Here is a 19,413-nt window from a genome sequence, read left to right as displayed (position 1 = left end):
TATATGTCTTTTATTCGTGTTTCTAGGTCACAAAATAAGCTTTTAAGATATTTTCAGGCGAGAATGTAGGTGTGTAAACTTCAAATATCTGCTTGTTTTATCAAGACATCCCATATTTAGCGACAGTGCTCTGACTACGTCGGTCCTGCCTGACAGCTAGCCGGCTACCTAGCTGGCTACCTAGCTAGCTGCCGCACTTGGCTGCAAATGGATAGCGAGGGGACTCTCTCTGTCGTTTCACCTCCCTGGTCTCTCGCAAATGCTCGCATAGAATCGGAGTTACAGCTGGATGTGGAAAAAATAACTGAGTTGTTTGGTGGTGGAGCTACAACAGAGGGCAGCTACCCACCGGTGTGTGACAGAAAGGACATGCCGCCAACGAGACATATGAGGCCGGGCAGGCGATTGCTAACGCGGTGGTCAATCATGGATCAGGGAAAGCGAAGGCAGGAGCGTGAGGTGAACTGAATTTCAGGTAAGAAGTTATGAACTGCACTCTATTTGGGTCAGATATAAACCGAGTTTAGGTGTAGTTTATTTAGCAGCAGTTCTCTTATGTGTTGCTGATAGCCGGCTAGCTAGCTAGCGCCGCTAGCATAGTTAGCTCGCGCCGCTAGCAACCCTTCGTGAAAAAGCACCCAGGCTTGGCTTATATTGAGGCGGGTGAAACTCGTGTCAGCACCCGGTCGCTCTCTATTTGGGTCAGATATAAACCGAGTTTAGGTGTAGTTTATTTAGCAGCAGTTCTCTTATGTGTTGCTGATAGCCGGCTAGCTAGCTAGCGCCACTAGCATAGTTAGCTCGCGCCGCTAGCAACCCTTCGTGAAAAAGCACCCAGGCTTGGCTTATATTGAGGCGGGTGAAACTCGTGTCAGCACCCGGTCGCTCTCTATTTGGGTCAGATATAAACCGAGTTTAGGTGTAATTTATTTTCGTTGACCTTTTACAATCGTAATGCCACGGGAGTTTATATACAGCTGTGTGCGTACTAAGTTACTGACGTTGGACTTTATTTTATTCATTAGGGTTAGTTCATAGAGTTGCCGTGCCGTACAAACGGAATCGTCCCACATTCAGAGAAAACATTATGATTTATTCTGTCGTTACGAAGCCTCCCCTGTCATTCTCTCGCGTGTTGAAACGTCAATCATGAAACTGATCAATGATCGGCTGTTCGCTCTTATTTATCGCGCTAAACAACAGCAGCACGTTTAAGCTTGATCAGCTGTTGTTAGAATTCTTTTGATTTTAATTTCTAGTATCAGCTGATGTTTGCTGGAGCATGAAGATGAAATCAGGAGATGTCCTTACTGAATCATCAGAGCTGAACTGGTGATGGAGAAACAGGTTTACACTTTAGGTGACATGAATGAGTTGAAGGGAAGTTATGAGTTGTTTCTGAGAGACAAAGACCAAGCTCCTTTTTTGTGTAGCTGACAGCTGGTAACTGTGCAGGGGCGGATCTAGCAAAGCTTTTAGGGGGGGGGAAGCTAGGGCATTAACAGAGAAAGGTGGACACAAAGATATACTTTTCTTTCTTACTCTCATATAAAATATTTAGCTTTTATTAAATAGTTATCTGAATCTCACAACCAAAGTTTGTATAATAATACACAGGATTGGCTGTAGACCATTGTTCATAATTCAGAACACTGTGTAAAAATAACAAAAAACAAAAAGTGAATGCATGTGTGAAAAGTGGTCTATAATGTAATGCTTCAAAGTGTGTTCATGCAAACATTGTCGGGTCTGCCGTGGTACAATGGGACTTCTGCTCATGAACCTGTGTGCACAGCGTCTGCAAATCGGCGCTGTACAAAGTAACTTCATCTTTACACAAAACTGTAAGCTGTCATCTGTGAAGCGTGAGCGGTGTTTGTTTTTACCATAGTTCATGGTGGAGAATGGCTGCTCTTCTGAGTTTTGCTCTCTGTAGCCGTATGAATGGCAAACTACAGTGATTAGCAGCGGCATAGGCACACATAAAATTTCTTCTGAAATTTTCGCTTTCTAGTTCTAACTGCTCCTCATAACTAAACTCGAGTATTTGGAATTTTAGGTGTCAAGGTTGTGATCTCAGTGAAGAATCTGAAGAGGGAGATACACAGAGACAACATGAGTAGAGGGCGTTGCTTGAAGAAATAAGGCTGGGTCTCAGTGGGTATATTACTTCAGAAAATAAAAATACAGTACAAGAACATATCTTTTCAGAGATACGCTTCATGTACTGATTAACATACAGTTCAAAGATGTGCAATAGGGTGCACACTGGTTATGTGGATTTTGCTATATGAATATGCTCAAGAGTCTGTTTGAGCTAAAAACTTGAAATATACATACAGTGGCTTGCAAAAGTATTCGGCCCCCTTGAACTTTCCCACATTTTGTCACATTACAGCCACAAACATGAATCAATTTTATTGGAATTCCACGTGAAAGACCAATACAAAGTGGTGCACACGTGAGAAGTGGAACGAAAATCATACATGATTCCAAACATTTTTTACAAATAAATAACTGAAAAGTGGGGTGTGCGTAATTATTCAGCATATATATATATATATATATATATATATATTTTTTTTTTTTTTTAAAACAGCCCTGGCCAGGGGAAAACAATAAAAATCAATAAAACACAACGTTAAAAGTCCAGTGGCGTCCGCCACGGTATAAAAAGTCACTAATAACAAATCCGGTGAAGCGATACAGGGAGGGAACCCGGCGGCGTCCTCGCCTTCCCCTCAGCGTCCTGCGCCCCAATGCGCTAAAAAGGGAAAGGCAGCAGCAGTCACTACTCTTTTAGGGAGCTATCGTTCATTAAAAGGGGACAAGTCAAAAAGACTTACCCCGGGTGGGCAGAGCTCCCAACTCTGCCCGCCGCTCCCTTGTGACCGGTAAATGGCACTGGCCTGCCTCGCCGCCTCTAATTCTTCGCAGACGCGTAATCTGGGCTTCCGTTGCTGCAGCCGTCGGACCGCTCGCTCCGCGTCCTCGGTCGCTGGCGCTGTATCTCCCTCCCGTTGCTGCAGCAGTCGGACCGCTCGCCCCGCGTCGCTGGCTTTCCCTCCTTCCACGCCAAGCTCTACCAGTGTCGCACTGACGCCAACTCCGGCGCCGCCGCCGCTTGCGGCCGTCAGCTGCCACTTCTAGACCGCCATCATTGCTACTCTCTCTCTCAGGCCTCTTGTTTGTCGTCTGGTAGGCCCTCTTATTGGCCTCCGGGAACCTCGCAGGTGTATATGGTTCATAATCAGGGAGGGGCGGAGTCTTTCCGGACAAGTCACCGATAAATACAGTAAACATGCAACAAAACTCATAAAAATAAAACACTGTACAACATTAAAGAAAAACAGCAAAACATGCACAAAAAACCCCCACAGTAACTTGTCCATTTCCACCCCGTGACATCGGCACCGAGTTGGAGGTAACAGAGCTGATGATGTTTTTATCGGGAGTGACCAAGTGGCAAGGCTGAGATGGTTTGGATGTTGAATGTGGAGCTGGGAAGAGAAAGACCTTGGAGGAATTTCATGGATGTAGAGAAGGAGAATCTGCTGTGACAACCCTTAAAGAGAGTGACCGAAAGAGGAAGAAGAAATGAAGAATTGTGAAGTCAAATGGCGTTTTTCTCTCTTTCATTTAACATTTTGAAAACAGCATTTGTACTGAGCTCACATCTTACATAGCTTGTCTTTCAGGATATTTATTATTACGTTTATTGAAACCAGTTGTAGCAACTCACTGCTGAACAGGCTTCTCTGTCCTGAAACTCTCCTTCTGTGGAAGCTGTGTTGAATCCACACTGTGTTGTCCTGCAGCAGTGGATTCAGGTCAGGTATTTTAGTCTCTGGTGACTGGTGTCTCTGTGTTAATGTGAAACAATGTTGGATCTCACTCTGACTCACTATCGCCTTCGTCTCTGTTCCTCTTTCAGGTGTTCACATTGTCCAGCGGATGTACGGCTGTGAATGGGACGATGAGACGAATGAGGTGGACGGATATGAGCAGTTTGGTTATGATGGAGAAGACTTCATAACATTTGACCTGCAGACAGAGACGTGGGTCGCTCCTAAACAACAGGCTGTGGTGACCAAACACAAGTGGGACAGTAACAAAGCTTTTATAACCAGTGTGAAGAACTATTACACTCAGATTTGTCCTGAGTGGGTGAAGAAGTATCTGAACTATGGGAGGAGCTCTTTAATGAGAACAGGTACAATCACATGACCAGACTTACAGTGATAATTTACCTCATTTTTATTAACTAATACAACTTTTTTATGACCTGCTCAGTTAAGTTCAGTGTATTTTCTCTCTTCCTCTCTGTCTGCTAATCTCATGTGTTTTTTTTAACAATAATCAAAATTTATTTATTCATTAAATTTCAAAACCATCACTTTAGCTTTTTACAATGTTTCCACCTCCCTTCAAATATTTTTCTTATTTCATTATTCGACTCTGTAATATCCTTCATTTTTTTAAATAGACTTTACATGGTACTGTATGTACATTAATATGTGTGTCTAAGGCATTCAATGATAAGTTAGCATGCTGTTATATAGAAACAGTGACCTGTGTTTCTCTTTACTCTCCAGTTCTTCCTTCAGTGTCTCTCCTCCAGAAGTCTTCCTCCTCTGCCATCAGCTGCCACGCTACAGGTTTCTATCCTAACAGAGCCGAGATGATGTGGAGGAAAGATGGAGAGGAGACTCATGAGGGTGTGGAGAAAGGAGAGATCCTCACCAACAATGATGGGACCTTCCAGATGAGTGTTAACCTGGATCTGAGATCTGTTCCAGCTGAAGACTGGAGGAGGTACGACTGTGTGTTTCAGTTCTCTGGTATAAATGAAAACGTCACCACCACACTGGATAAAACAGTGATCAGGACAAATGAAGGTAAGAATATAATCAGAAATGATGAAGATGTGTTGTTTGTGTTGTTTTGTGTTTGAGCTGATGGATGTCATAAAATATTGACTTTATTTTCAAAATGTAATTTTACTCATTTTATAGCCCACAATGGACCTCCTGCATGACATATTATATATAAACAGTCTAAAACAGAAAAAACCCCACAAACACAAATAATTTTTATTTATTACTAACTAATCAATCATGGTTTGCAGTTGTAGCACTGACACTTTAAATGTTTGGATTTTTATAATATTAGTTTAGTATTAGTATAAGTCAAAGAAGTTAAAGACGTTAAGGATAAAAATGACAGTTTTCTCTTTATTTTTATTCAACATTTTTTTTCAATCATTGAACAAAATATTTTAGTGTATTTTTTTTACAAAACAATATTTAAAATAAATAAATCAGTCATTTTCTGTTCTTCTTCTTTGTTTTTTCATTTGTTTGTTTTTAGCCTTATCGGAAGTGCCCAACATCACGATCAGCCCCAGCTCCAGCCCCACTGCCGTCCCCATCAGCGTACCCATTGTCACTGCTGCTCTTGTTCTTGCTGTTGTTGCACTAATCGGATTCATTATTTACAAAAGGAAAACTGGTGAGTGAACCAAAGTGTCCAAATATGATCTTAGTATTTTTAGTGTTTTACCAGGTTGCAAATTAAAACAAGCTTCAGGTCAGAGTGATGATACTATAACAGTATTATCATAGTAATAGAAGGAACCAATGGTAAATAAAGTAAAAGGTAAAGTAACATGGAGAGCACTGTAAAGCAGTTTGAGTTAGTGGTGTAGGGATCAGTGTTTTTGTATTTACAGCTATGATGTCTGACATTTGATTCTTTGTTTTTATTTACAGCTAATTCTTCTAAACCTTGTAAGTAAATTTTCCATTTAGGCCTTTTGAGCAGATTTCTGTTCACATAAAAATGTGTTTCACTGAATGTGAATTAGAGACTAAAATTAAATACATGGAAACAAAGCAGTGTGTTGGAAATGAATGACAGCATCACTACAGAGCAGCTCAGCTGGTTTTGATATCTTGATTTTTCTTTTTTTCTAGACATGAAGACTTCATCAGAAAATGATCCTGAAAGGAGCCCTTCAGGTGTGTCTGTGTGTACTTGGATTGGAGGATTTGTTTGTGTCCTCATAAAAATTGTAATGTAGTGGCTTTATTTTTTAATATTTGTAAACATCAAAGTAGAACGTGTGTTCATATAGTCCGTTAAAATAGTTGCTGTTCATAGTTACACAGCACTAAACAGAACAAAGCAATTAGAGCATCAGTACTAAAAAACAAGTACCTTGGAAACATAGATGGCCCCACTATGTTCAGTAATATTCTACAGTAACAAACCAGCTCTGTGAATCAATGCACATCCTGTTGCTTTAATCTGTAATCTTTAATCTGCTGTCTTGGCCATTTTTCACCACCACACATCTTCATTCTTCTTCTTCTTCCATGGCCTGGATGTTGCCCCAATAAACTTCTTACCTCAGCAGCTCCTCCATGTTCACTTACTGAGATTTCTGTTGTGCTCACATAAATACATTTTATAAGCACTGTCAGCACTGCAGATTTTCCAAGATAGTTCTGACCTACACAATGAAACAGTGCTAACATATTTTTCAAAGTTAAACTATTCAAGTGACAGAAACAGAACCACAAACCCTCCTGCAACTGAGAAAACTTTCCCCTCCTGTCTGTGTTTGTGTTCATGCTGTTTGTATTTAACACTATCATCAACATCAACAGATCATATGATTTGTTTCTTTTAGCTTCATATTTTTAATTATTCTGTATTTTTCCTCCTCAGATTCAAAACCTTCTTCAGACATAACCATCAAAACTGAGGTGATGACAAGTACGTACAGGCTCTCTGTGACACACAGTCTTAATCTTTGTGTGGTGCTGCATGTTTTTACTCATGGATTTTTATACTTTGATGCATTTTGAATTATTAAACATTTCTGAACTGTTCAGCTGGTCTGACTCACCAGCTGTAGATTTCAGGTATAAACCTGGCTCTGCCATCATATCACACATTTCTTCTCCTACAGTCGATTGTTTTTGAATTTTAAATGCTCTTATCTAAAGGAAATAACATCCTCAGAGGGAGCAACATACATGCTGAACATGGCAACCACTCACAAAGATCTAGATATAACAAACTAGACATTTTTATGACAGTGCACATCTCTCCATTTGCTGTTTCTTATCTTGGGAAGAAACAGTGGCTTCCACTAAAACCTCATATATGATGAATAACAAGGCCGTGTAACAGATTTTTACAGAGGAATAAGTAGCTAGTTAAACTGTAAAACTAGTGACATGATAGATGAGGAAAGTTTGTGTGGAGATGGTCATGGCCCAGTGTTTGTGTGACAGCTCTTCCATCATGTTGAGTTTTTGACCTGAATGTTTTTTTCTTTAGAGTAATTCTGACAAAAAGTGAAATCTGGAACAAAGGTAAGTGATGTCTCTGAACACATCACATGTACCACATCTTTGAGTTGTGCTGGATGCATTTAAGAAATCCTTCATTTTTCACACTGACTGCATTTGCTGATGCATGAAGAATTTTTCATTCACTCCTCGTTAATGAAAGCTGAATCTTTCTCTGAACAGGAGACAGTTTGAACACTGGACTAACTTCACTTCATGAGGATTCTGCATCACTGAACTCCTGAGAAAACATTTCTACTATAATGGAAGTGGATTTATTTTTTATTCCAGCCAGGACACAACTTGTGACTGAAACATACACAAAAGACCTCAAACAACACAAAGAAACCAAATTTTTACTTTTATGTCAAAAAAGAGAATTACTGTTTTTCTGTGAGAAAAGTTACTTTTTAGCCAAACTAACTTTATTTATAAAGTGCATTAAAACAGCAAGTGCTGACCAAAATACTTAACATTAAGAACAGAATTTTAAAAAATGAAATAATTAATTCATTAATAACAAAAACCACAACTATAATAATAATAACATAACAATAACATAAACACATACAAATAAAACTACATAAATAAAAACACTGAAAAATAATAAAAATAATAATTTTAATTTTTTAAGTATAATTTTATACTGCTGGTCTTTTTTATACAATAATAAGTAAGTAAAGATGATCCTGAAGAAGAAAAACTACATCTGTAGGAATTTTGTGTTTATTTTCCTCAGTGTTGGGTCTGAGTGTGTTTTACCATTGTTCAGTTTTAATGCTGCTTTTGGCCATTTTTTTTGCTACAGCAGTTAGTTCTGTTTGATTTTAGTTTAACTCTGGATGTCTTTCCTGACACAACCTCAAAGGGGATTTTCACCCAGAATTAAACCAACAACCTTTTGCTTACTAGGTCAGTATGTTAACCACTACACCTTTGGAGACATCATGGTTCAAGATCAATAATGTGAAAATAATCGTTCTCTGAATTGCTTTGAATTGACTGCAGATCAGTTCATTTACAGTCACTGTTTGTTTTTTATAAGCACCAACATGAGGCATCTTGAAATACTTAGTATGTGAACAGTGAACAGTCATGACTTTAATGGTGACTGTCCTACAAATATAGTGCAGAGACATGAATGTGCATATTTTATTACTGCTTGTTCTGTTAGACGGTCAATGCTGCTGCCAAAATTATACATCAGGTTTACAGTGTGTGTGTGTGTGTGTGTGTGTGTGTGTGTGCCTCATGTGGTGTTTATTGTAAAGGTTTTTTTTCTGTTGGATGTTTTAGATCAGCTGTGTTTTGATTTATGGAATCAGGGAAATGAGTCTTTGTTTTGTTGTGTGTCTACTGTGTCTACATCTAAATAAAAGTTTAACATTGTGGTCGTGCATGATGTCGGCTATTCAAAGTGTGGACAGGAGTGTACAATAACATGAGTGCACAGAAACTTTGTGAAAAGTGAGTCATGTTCCAACCTGACACCAAAAATATTGAAATACTGAGTATGTAAAGATGGATGCATCACTACTTTCATGTTAAAGGTGCTGCATTTATATTTTCCAACATGAAGTGGGATAAAACCTCAGTATCCTGCTGGGGTCAACTCAGAGGCCAGTTTAGAGCGCCCCTAAAAATAACTTTATTAATGGTAGTAATAACAGTGTATTTTAGTATTATTTTCTGTAATTGTCTTCAAATGTTAGATTTTCCTAACTTGTCTACTGACAACAGCACAGGATAGAATGAAAACAGGTTTTATGTCCAGTGTTGTTGCTGTCATGATGTTACAGTCGCTCACACAGAGGCTGTTTGTCATTAATAACCTCATTAAGACTTTTGTGTCTGTGGCAGAAAGAAGATGCAGACGTAATTTCATGACACAAATCAGTGATGCAGATTTAAAACACACTTTAACTGAAATACAGCAAAAGAGCAAACTGTTCTGATAGTGCAGCTTAAATCACTGGGATATCATGAGTTGCAGCCAAGGAGATGATGTACTTTATAATTTTAGTTTGTTAAAGATTTCTATTCCAATTCTGGTCGAATTGGGCTTCAGCTCTAGATCCAAGTGACAGTAGGTCAAAATGATGTTACCTGTCAGTGTCCAGCATCAGTCTGTATTCAGTTTGAATATTACTATAAACTGATATGGATGAGTTTGTGTCCTTTATTCACTGTAGCATTTAACTTTTGAGAGAGGAGGACAGAGAGGGAGAGAGCAGGATGAAGAGCAGAGAGCAAAAATAAACATGGACATGTGGTCAAATTCACCAAACATTATAAAGTTGTAGCTTCTGTTTTACCCACATTCACTGATAAAGATTTCATATAACGAAGCAGTGTGTTATGCTGTTATCAATTATGGATCCTAAACCTGCCCTGATAATAATAATAATAATGATCTTATAATAATTATTCTAAGATTATATTTTTTTTTTAATTTTCTAGTTCCTAGTTGATTGAGGACGATGGAGAGAGAGAGGACAGAGAGGTTGTATAAGAATAGGAAGACTGAGGGAGCAGACAATGAAGTTAGCTGAAAAACAAAAGTAGTTTTTCATGTGTTTCATGGAGACTTTGTTTTCCAGTAGCACACGTAAAACCTGCCAGTGGACATTCTAAACAGAGCATATTGGTATGAATGGCAGCATTTCACAGGATTCACTCTAAACATGGCTGAACAGGATGGCTGCCACTACAACAATGTGACGGGCTACAAATCTGTTCTCCACTCATAAAACTGGTGTACATGATGCCCTGTGTTGTGTTTGCATGATAAAGGGAGGGTTCGATGAATTCAGAAACTTTAATACGAAACAACTCTATTACCAGTTTGCTTCATGTACTGGTCTGTGGAGTGGCAGCATGATTTTCCAGTGTCTGTACTGAATAACGCCACTTAAAGTACTTGATGATGTGGTGGACTGCCTCTGTGTGGTTAAGAGACTGAAATAATGTTTCTCATCTTATCTTAACTTATTGTTTTGCCACAAATAGTTCTTTAACTTCTTTAACAAGTCTTTGCCTTGGGTTGGGTCACTAAAGGCTCCGCCCTAAAACAGGTGGATGAGATTAAAATCACTGATTATTCACTCTGATTTATTTTTAAACATTACAATATGTCATCCAACTAATTAGGCTGCTTTTGAAGGTAACGTTTTAATTGAACTGAACCTCAACTCAAATTGAATTGAGGTTTGAAAATGTGAAAATAGTTGATGACATTTGCAAGTAGCATTTTCTCTTCATATTGATGACAAGGCAGTGTATGCGTGGCATTATGATTGGGAGCTGAGCCCCTCTAAAAGTCTGACCCTAGAATCGCCCCTCGGTCTGCTACATGAAGTCTTGCCCCCATAATTTTGATTTGGAGGCTTGTGGACCAACTTTTCCTCTTATTTACTTATTTTGCTCTTTGTGTAAAATAACAGTGGTATTAACCTACTACTGTAATTATGTTAGTCTTCATAAACTTCACATACTCAAAGCAAAAATAAGGTCTCCTGTTTCCTTAAGTGCCATTTATTGCAGAGCAACTAAGCTGTGTTGTGAAAGAGAAAATGACACCGCAAATAGAAAAAAGAAACAGTTCCTGTTGTAAGATTTTGCTAATGAAATTTTATCTGGAAATTAACCGCCACAGAATGAATGCACAGTTTTTGGGGGTAATTGTCCCGGGATGAGAAAATGGAGGGCTTCTCTGCTCAGGCTGCTGCCCCCGGGACCTGAACCCAGATAAGTGGAAGAAGCTGGATGTTTGAACTCCAGCAGGGCGTCTCGACCATATCTACATGCCTGAAAGCATTGGATTGCTGCCATGTGACTGGCTGATTAGAAATTTGTGTTAATGAGGTGTTCAATAAGTGTACCTAATAAAGTGTCTGGTCAGTTTATATGTATAACCTGTTTTCCTTTTGAACCACTGAGGGGAGCACTTCACCACAGTTTTAGTCCTTGTAGTGTCAAAAAAACACTGTGTTTGTCCTCTGATGACATTTTATTAGGAAATGTTTTCACTCTAAATGTAGCTTAACAATAGAAACAATAGAAACTTTAAACTAGACTCTAGACTAGACTCTCAGAATAAAGTTTAACAAAAATACAATCTGATATTTTCTAATTAGGCAACAATGAAATGGTGAAATGTCATTTATAATTACATCGGTATAAATACCCAACATTACAACCCACTAATAATTTACATTAGTATTGCTTCAATGTAGCATTTAAAATTTAAAATTTGGAACTAAAAATCTCAGGAAGAACAAAAGTTTAGTAAATAACAGTTTGCAGTGTAAGATGTAAGTAAGGTCATGAGCATACAGATAAAGAGACAGTATAGAGAGGTATGTTTTGGACTAAGAAAATAAAATTCATCTGTTATGTTTACACATTTTGGTCATAATTATGTGTTGTATTATTATTCCCCAACGTCGCCAGTAACTGAAAAGTAAACTGAAGTTTTTCTATCGTGTTTACATATGTAGTAATGAAACGGGTGGTGATGTTTTTTATGGAATATACAGGGATTGTAATAGCTAAGTTAAATATATTTTTTACTTTAGAAAGTACCATTTTAAGACAAAATAATTTGAAACATGAAACATAAAACAATCTCAGTATCAGTATGCACTGTTTCTGTTGAGTCTAAAAGCTGAAACAGTAATTGTTTCTTACAGCGACTCACTCTCTGAGATATTTCTACACTTCTTCCTCTGGAGTCTCAAACTTTCCAGAGTTTGTAGCTGTTGGTTTGGTTGATGATGTTCAGATGATTCACTATGACAGCAACACACAGAAAGCAGAGTTTAAGCAGCAGTGGATGGAGAAAGCTGCAGAAGATGATCCAGAGTACTCAGCACGCCAGACTAACAGGCTCATGAACACCCAGCAGGTCTTTAAAGGCAACATCGATATTTTGAAGCAGCGATTCAACCAAACTGGAGGTTTGATTCTGTTTCACTTTTTTATTCATAAAATTAAGCTTTAATTAACCTAACTGCTGACACTGAATAAAATCTCTCCAGGATTTAAAGACCTTTATTGTTACAGACGCAAGCTAGCTTGTTAGCGCCTTTCATGGATGCTTAACTAGCCAAATCTAAAAGGCTGATTATGTGTATTTGTGTAGTTTTTGAAGAAGCTCTTTAACCAAACTAAAATGTCTCATCTGTGGGAAAATATCAACTATTTCCTGCCCCTCTTGGTCTCAGGAGTTCACATTAACCAGCTGATGTACGGCTGTGAATGGGACGATGAAACGGCTGAAGTTAACGGATATCATCAGAGACGTGGGTCGCTCCAGTAATGCAGGCTGTAATCACCAAACTCCAGTGGGACAGTGACAGATCTCTTTCAGGTGATCTGAGGAACTATCACACCCAGCTTTGTCCTGAGTGGCTGAAGAAGTACGTGAACTATGGGAGGAGCTCTCTGATGAGGACAGGTAAAATCACATGACCTGATTTATTGTAATTCACAACTTTAATTTAATGTGACTCCATAATAAACAGTCCACTTTGTGTGAGTTTGTATTAATTTGTCTTCTTTCCATCACTATTTCTGTCACTCTGTCATACAATTATCACATTTATCTCTTTTCATTTTTCCTGTCACAGTTTCTGTTTATTTTACTTTTCTAAGACCATCACAGCAGCTGTTTACAGCACTTCCTTCACTTGTTTACTATTCCCCCATTTTCTTACACTTTAACTGGCATTTATATTAATTTGCGTGTCTAAGACATTCAAAATACATCAAATGGAAATGGTAAACTCAGTATGCTGTTATAAGCTGTGATATCTTATTTATTTATTTTATTTTTTAAATTCCTTAGAGCTTCCCTCAGTGTCTCTCCTCCAGAAGACTTCCTCCTCTCCAGTCACCTGCCACCCTGCAACTATGGTTCTGTGGTGGCAGATTTCTTTTCTCATGTATTAATCACATATTTAATCATATCACATTAGTTATAGTAATATCACTTTCTCACTTTACTATAGTAAGAGCACTCCTGTCACCAGTTTACATGCATGTGGAATGTTAACACAGTGAGGCCATTGTAATGGGAGACGTTAAACAGATAGTGAGACTCCTTCTGCTTATCAGGGATGTAAATCCTTAGGTGATGGCCAAGCACAAAATAAGGTCATAATTCTCTCTGTGAGGGAGGAGGTATATATATACAGGGAAAGCCTCGCTTCATTACTGCTGCAATTATTGGGTGCAGTTTCCTAGAAACTCAGTTTGGGTATTCTTGTTGCAGTGGTAAGTGCAGGATCTTAGAAGACTCAACAAGTTGAGTCTTCTAGTGTATGGTGGTTTTTTTAGCACTTTTGCACCAGCGAAAAAAGGCAGAAAGGCCGGACAGCGGACGCGCTTGTTCGTAAAGTGGAAGCTGGGCCCAGCAAATAGGGGCGTCCCTACAGGTGGTCCGAGTGAAAACCCAAGTTTTTATTTTTTATTTTATTTTATTTTAGTTCTTTGGCCATAGAGTTTGGTCTGGTTAAAAACTCCAAGTGTGTGGAAGAAAGAGAAAAGAGGGTTGTTTTTTTTTATGGACGGACCTGTCATGGTCCTGGGTCAGTGATCCAGTGTTTTTGGTTGTTGTACTTTTACTTTTGATAGTTTTATGTATTATGACTGTGTTTTGGTTACCAGGGTTTAGTTGTGTTCCCTCTGTTTGGTGTTTTCCCTGCCTGTGTATCCCCTTTTGTGTAGTAAGGTCTCTGTGTTTAGTTCGCGTTTCTTAGTCTGTGTCTTTGCGTGTTTGTGTTCCTGTTTTACTTTGAAGGTCCCTGTCTGATGTCAGTGCGTTCTGTTTACATTCCCCTGCCTCGTCAGCTGTGATTAAAAGTAGAGCAGGTCTGTCTCTGTAATCCAAACTGCGAACGCTCCTATAGTGCCGAGGTTAAAGCTCGGCCTGCTACCACAAGTAAGCCTGTAGTGTGAGAAGGACGATAATATGATATGATGAGGGCTTTCAGATTTGAAGGGGCCTGATCAGGACTTTGGATGTTGTCTTATTATTTGGTTTTTGGTTTATTATCATTTTTATTTTCACATGTCTGTTTTTAGTAGACAAAAAGTTGAATGGAGGAGTTTCTCTCTGCTTCCCTCCTATTGGTCAAATAAACTGTCAGTCACATCCTTCAGGCAGCTCTGAGATGTGACCACAGACCTCTGTTAGCATTCAGGCAGTAGCTTTCTAAAATAAGTTTCATCATTATGTCTGAAAATGTGGAAAAGTAAGAGCCCAGAAGCAGAGTAGTAACATACAGTATGGACAGGTGTCAGATTAAAGGAAAACAAGATAAAGTGAGTTGGAAAAGTGTTTGACTATCACCTGCTTTCAGAACAGTCTCAGGGTTTCTTTGTATTTATTTAACAAGTCTATGAAACTCTAACAGAGGGATGAAAACCGTTTGTTTATATGTTCATAATTGGTGTTTTGATTAAAACATTTCATTTCTGAATAAAAACAAATCAGTAAATAAATAATTGTTACTTCTCAGTCCAGGGGTACAGGAGCACAACATAAGGGTTAAGAAAACGGTGTTCCAGTCCCCAAAGCCATACCCAGTAGCCAATTTACTGTTACAGGTGCTTTTATTGCAACCAAAAACTGAAAGCATTAACTCCGGGGTGAACAAAGGCCAAAATAATAAACAAAACAAGCTTTTCCAAAAAGGGATGTTCTACCTAAACCCTGCATGAAACAAAAACCAAACAAAAGACCAGCACTACCCTTAACTCTCTAATTTAATAAACAAGAGATAAAGTACAGAAAACAATAAGGCAGTTCACCCCTCCTGCTTATTTACAAGTGGAAAAGAGTATCTACAACACTATATACAAACCCAACAGTTCACTGAAGACACACATGACAATTTATCACTAAGGGTTTGGAGGCCAAGGACAGGTTTGCTGCTGATGTCAGTTACTCCCAGGGAACAACTGCTGCAGAGGGTTTTTAAAGTGGCCACTTGATGATGGGAACCAATCAGCAGCTCCCATCTCTCCAATCATAAAGAGCACCTGCAGAGACACTTAAAGGCACAGAAAACACATATGGAACAAAATCCAGACACCTTGATTCAAAATATGGCCAGGGCCGTTACATAATAGTCATGATTAGTCCATCCATCCACTTCTCTTTTTCAGGGTCTCCGGGGGCGCTGGAGCCTATCCCAGCTGTCTTAGGGCAAGAGGCAGGGTACACCCTGGACAGGTCGCCAGTCTGTCACAGGACTAACACATAGACAGAGAAAACCAATCGCTCTCACACCTATGGGCAATTTAGTGTTTCCAGTTAACCTATCTCCACTAACTGCATGCCTTTGGACTGTGGGAGGAAGCCAGAGAACCCTGCAAACACATGGAGAACATGCAAGCTCCACACAGAAAGACCCTGGCCTGATGGTGGAATTGAACTCACAACAACTTCTTGTTGTGAGGCAACAGTGCTAACCACCGTGCTGCCATGATTAGTTTCAGCTCTAAATAGAGATGGCACGATACCACTTTTTTATGTCCGATACCGATACCGATATCATAAATTTGGATATCTGCCGATACCGATATGAATCCGATAGTGTGTTTTTTAATCAATAAAACTGTTTTTTTAATATCTTGCTGCATTTTGTATAAGTTCATACTCAAGTTTAAATAAACAACAACACTAAAGCTATTCTGTTATACCTGTATGTAAAAAATACACTGCGCCCAAAATATTTCATAGTTCAGCAACACTGATCAATCTAATAAACTTAAACCTATTCCATCCTCCCTATTGTGGTATTTTAAAGAGTACTTAGCAGAAATATTAAGCAACCTAACTAATAGGGTTGCAAACTCCCAGCAAAAGAAAATGGGGAACCACCCTCCACCTGATGATGCTTAATCGATGTAATCAACTTTAATTTGATGCAGGGTGAAAAAAATGCACAGAAATAAATAATTTTTCAAGAATAATTAAATAGATTCAACATATTTCTTCAACAGAACTGCAGACTGCACAGATGGTACCTTCCCAAAGGAAAAAGTAGTATAGCTTACTAGGGTATATTAGACTTAATAGTTACTATATACAGTAATGGACTTCTATACATTTTACATCAGATTAAAACTTTGGGTGTAAGATTCAGATAATTATTTATTACAAGCTAGACATTTTAAATGGGAATAAGAAAGAAAAGTATGTCTTTGTGCCCCCTTTTCCCTGTTCATGCCCTATCGGCCCCCCTGGCTAAACTTTGCTAGATCCGCCCCTGCACAGTTACCAGCGGTCAGCTACGTAGAAAAGGATCCTGGTGTAGAAAGTAATATTAAATACATTCTAACAACAGCTTATCAAGCTTAAACGTGCTGCTGTTGTTCAGCCGCTGGTTTCCTCTTTCTGGTGCAAAGTGGGCCAAAAACAAAGAAGAGAGACGGACTCGCGACAGAAAAGCCATCAGCTGATCATTGATCGGTTTCATGATTGAAGTAGCAGCAGCAGAGGGAGAGAGAGAGGCACTTGCTCCATATATCGGTTAAGCTTAACGTGGGAATGCTTTACAAACATTCAGAGATGAACTTACACACTTGCTTTACTTCTCTCTGGGATAACTTCCTCGGAGATGAAATGCCGGATTGCTAGCGAGGCTACAAATACACACAGCCGCTCTATCACGTGATGCATACTGCTCCGGCGTGCTACGGTTATGAGCCGAGTTACGCCATGTCGCAAGTTTTGTGAGGTGCTTTTGATATTTAATGGATCGGATTACATTTTTTATTTCCCTCCGATATCCGATCCAGTAATTTAGGTCAGTATCGGACCGATACCGATACGTAATATCGGATCGGTCCATCTCTAGCTCTAAATACTGTATGTGCCTATATATTATGTATATAGGCATGTAACCTGTAGTCCTATTTATATATGTCTATAGAAGTGCAGGTTAGATAAGGACTCAGAGTGTAGCATCTCAGTCTGTTTCTGTTTTTTCTCTGTAAAGTTTAAACTGTGTTGATGAGAGTTTGTTTTAATTAGTTTCCACTGAGCCAGTAAACAGCAGGAGAAACAGTAGATGCTTTGTTTCAGTGACTATTGATTGGTTGATGTGTCTGTATTGAGATGAGACTGTGCTGCAGCTTTGCTCTGGTTCACTGTACTGTTTCTGTCTTTCAGGTGTGCATGTTTATCAGGAGATGTACGGCTGTGAATGGGATACTGAAACAAATAATGTGACCGGCTACGATCAGCTGAGTTACAATGGCGAGGACTTTTTGGCGTTTGACCTTAAGACAGAGACGTGGATCGCTCCAAAGCAGCAGGCAGTCATCGCTAAACAGAAGTGCGACTCTGACAGAGCTCTCTCAGCCAGACAGAAGAACTACTTCACTCACATTTGTCCCGAGTGGCTGAAGAAGTATCTGAACTATTCAGGGAGCTCTCTGAGGAGAACAGGTGCAATAACACTGGATTTTAACTGGACTTGGAAAGACAATAAATGAACCTATAGTTGATTGATTGTCAACAAACATACAATTTGTAATAATAACAATAACGAACACTTATATTTTTTCAACAGTTCTTCCCTCAGTGTCTCTCCTCCAGAAGTCTTCCTCCTCTCCAATCACCTGCCACGCTACAGGTTTCTATCCACACAAAGCCAAACTGTTGTGGAGGAAAGATGGGAAAGAGCTTCATGAGGGTGTGAACAGAGGAGAGATCCTGCCCAACAATGATGGGACCCTCCAGACTTCTGCTGATCTGGATCTTTCATCAGTCAAACCTGAGGACTGGAGGAGCTACGATTGTGTGTTTCAGCTCTGTGGTGTGAATAAGGACATCATCACCAGACTGGGCAGAGCAGTGATCAGAACCAATGAAGGTCAGTCTGCACTCAGAAGTGATGAAGGTCAGAAGCACACATTTAGTTTACTGTAATATAATAGTGCATAGTAAAGGGCAGTTCATGCAGTTTTATGTGTTAAAAATAGAACAATTTTGTCAGTTTATTTCACACTTAAAGTCTAGACTGGGACATGTTTCCCATCTTGAAATAATTATGTGAACCTGCTGGAAATAAGAGTGAGTTGTATTCAGTGGCGTGTCTAGAAAATTTTTGTTGGGGGGGCCAGGTAGGGGCACAGATTTGGAGAAGGGTGGCAGATGTAATTTTCAGATAATGTTAAAAAAAAAATTCTACCAACTGTTAACCATAATTCAATAACCCTATAAACCTAATAACTGAATGCGCTTTTAACTCTTATTAGAATGAGGTTTTAACCACTACGGTGCAAAGTTTTTAGATACTGCGCTGATGAAGTAGAAAAGATACAATCAGTGCTTTGTCAGTGTTTACTCAGCATTCAAGGACAGCAATATTTGCATAGTATTTTTACTGACATATAGTGCACATATGTTTTGGGCAAAAACATTTTTGAATATTAAAATACAAACATTTTTAACATACAATTGCCAAATTAGCCAATGCAAAACTTTATCTGCCTCTTAAAAAAAGAAGATAATCTTCTTACAAACTGGTGTTTGATTTTGAAACAGGAAAAAAGTGGGGAAACAAATGAAGAGACTAACATTTGAATGAAACCTGAAAGCAAGTAAATACTTTCTATGCTGCCTTATGATAAACTTTGGTAATATTGATGTATAAAGAACAACACTGGCTGATGATGAAATACAGTCAGCTGGCATGGTGACACTGCCAGTATTAACCTGCAGGGCTGGACTGGGACAAAAAATTGGGCATTTTGACCAGAGACCGGCCCACCAGGTATTAAAGCCATAAAGCCTTTGAATGAAAACAAACGCTGTTGTGACAGTGATGTATGCTGTCTTGTTGGTATATGTATGATTTCTATACATTTTACGTCAGATAAAAACTTTGTTCGCAAGATTCAGATAATTATTTAATAAAAGCGAGACATTTTAAATGAGAATAAGTAAGAAAAGTATTTCCTTGTCCCCCCCTTTCCCTGTTAATGCCCTACCTGGCCCCCTGGCATAACTTTGCTAGACCCGCCCCTGCACAGT

The 19,413-nt window shown here is 39.0% G+C and overlaps 4 protein-coding genes across 7 annotated transcripts in view; all 4 read left to right on the top strand.

Moving 5' to 3' along the window:
• Positions 1 to 7,253, top strand: part of LOC109194531 (class I histocompatibility antigen, F10 alpha chain) — a 44,355-nt gene extending 37,102 nt beyond the window's left edge. Inside the window, exon 8 of the mRNA XM_025902434.1 lies at positions 6,733 to 7,253. Within this exon, the coding sequence (XP_025758219.1) occupies positions 6,733 to 6,872 (140 nt within the window). The 3' untranslated portion in view covers positions 6,873 to 7,253. The remainder of the gene's footprint in view (positions 1 to 6,732) is intronic.
• Positions 1 to 8,631, top strand: part of LOC102078978 (class I histocompatibility antigen, F10 alpha chain) — a 97,491-nt gene extending 88,860 nt beyond the window's left edge. Inside the window, exons 9-10 of the mRNA XM_019350684.2 lie at positions 7,351 to 7,385; positions 7,545 to 8,631. Of these exons, the coding sequence (XP_019206229.1) occupies positions 7,351 to 7,355 (5 nt within the window). The 3' untranslated portion in view covers positions 7,356 to 7,385; positions 7,545 to 8,631. The remainder of the gene's footprint in view (positions 1 to 7,350; positions 7,386 to 7,544) is intronic.
• Positions 1 to 19,413, top strand: part of LOC100698385 (class I histocompatibility antigen, F10 alpha chain) — a 127,230-nt gene that overhangs the window by 68,892 nt on the left and 38,925 nt on the right. The window lies entirely within an intron of this gene.
• LOC112841703 (major histocompatibility complex class I-related gene protein) overlaps positions 1 to 19,413 on the top strand; it is a 103,871-nt gene that overhangs the window by 80,531 nt on the left and 3,927 nt on the right. The window contains exons 2-3 of one of the 2 annotated variants that reach the window (XM_025902453.1): positions 17,545 to 17,823; positions 17,948 to 18,250. In XM_025902453.1, the coding sequence (XP_025758238.1) occupies positions 17,545 to 17,823; positions 17,948 to 18,250 (582 nt within the window). Of the gene's footprint in view, positions 1 to 3,717; positions 4,214 to 17,544; positions 17,824 to 17,947; positions 18,251 to 19,413 lie in introns of those variants that run through there. The other variant, XM_025902454.1, reaches the window with a different exon arrangement.

The sequence above is a fragment of the Oreochromis niloticus genome, linkage group LG22, assembly GCF_001858045.2.
Source record: "Oreochromis niloticus isolate F11D_XX linkage group LG22, O_niloticus_UMD_NMBU, whole genome shotgun sequence".
Classification (NCBI taxonomy): Eukaryota; Metazoa; Chordata; class Actinopteri; order Cichliformes; family Cichlidae; genus Oreochromis; species Oreochromis niloticus.
The sequence above is the reverse complement of the archived record's forward strand: the minus strand, read 5'-3'. Positions and strand labels throughout refer to the sequence as shown.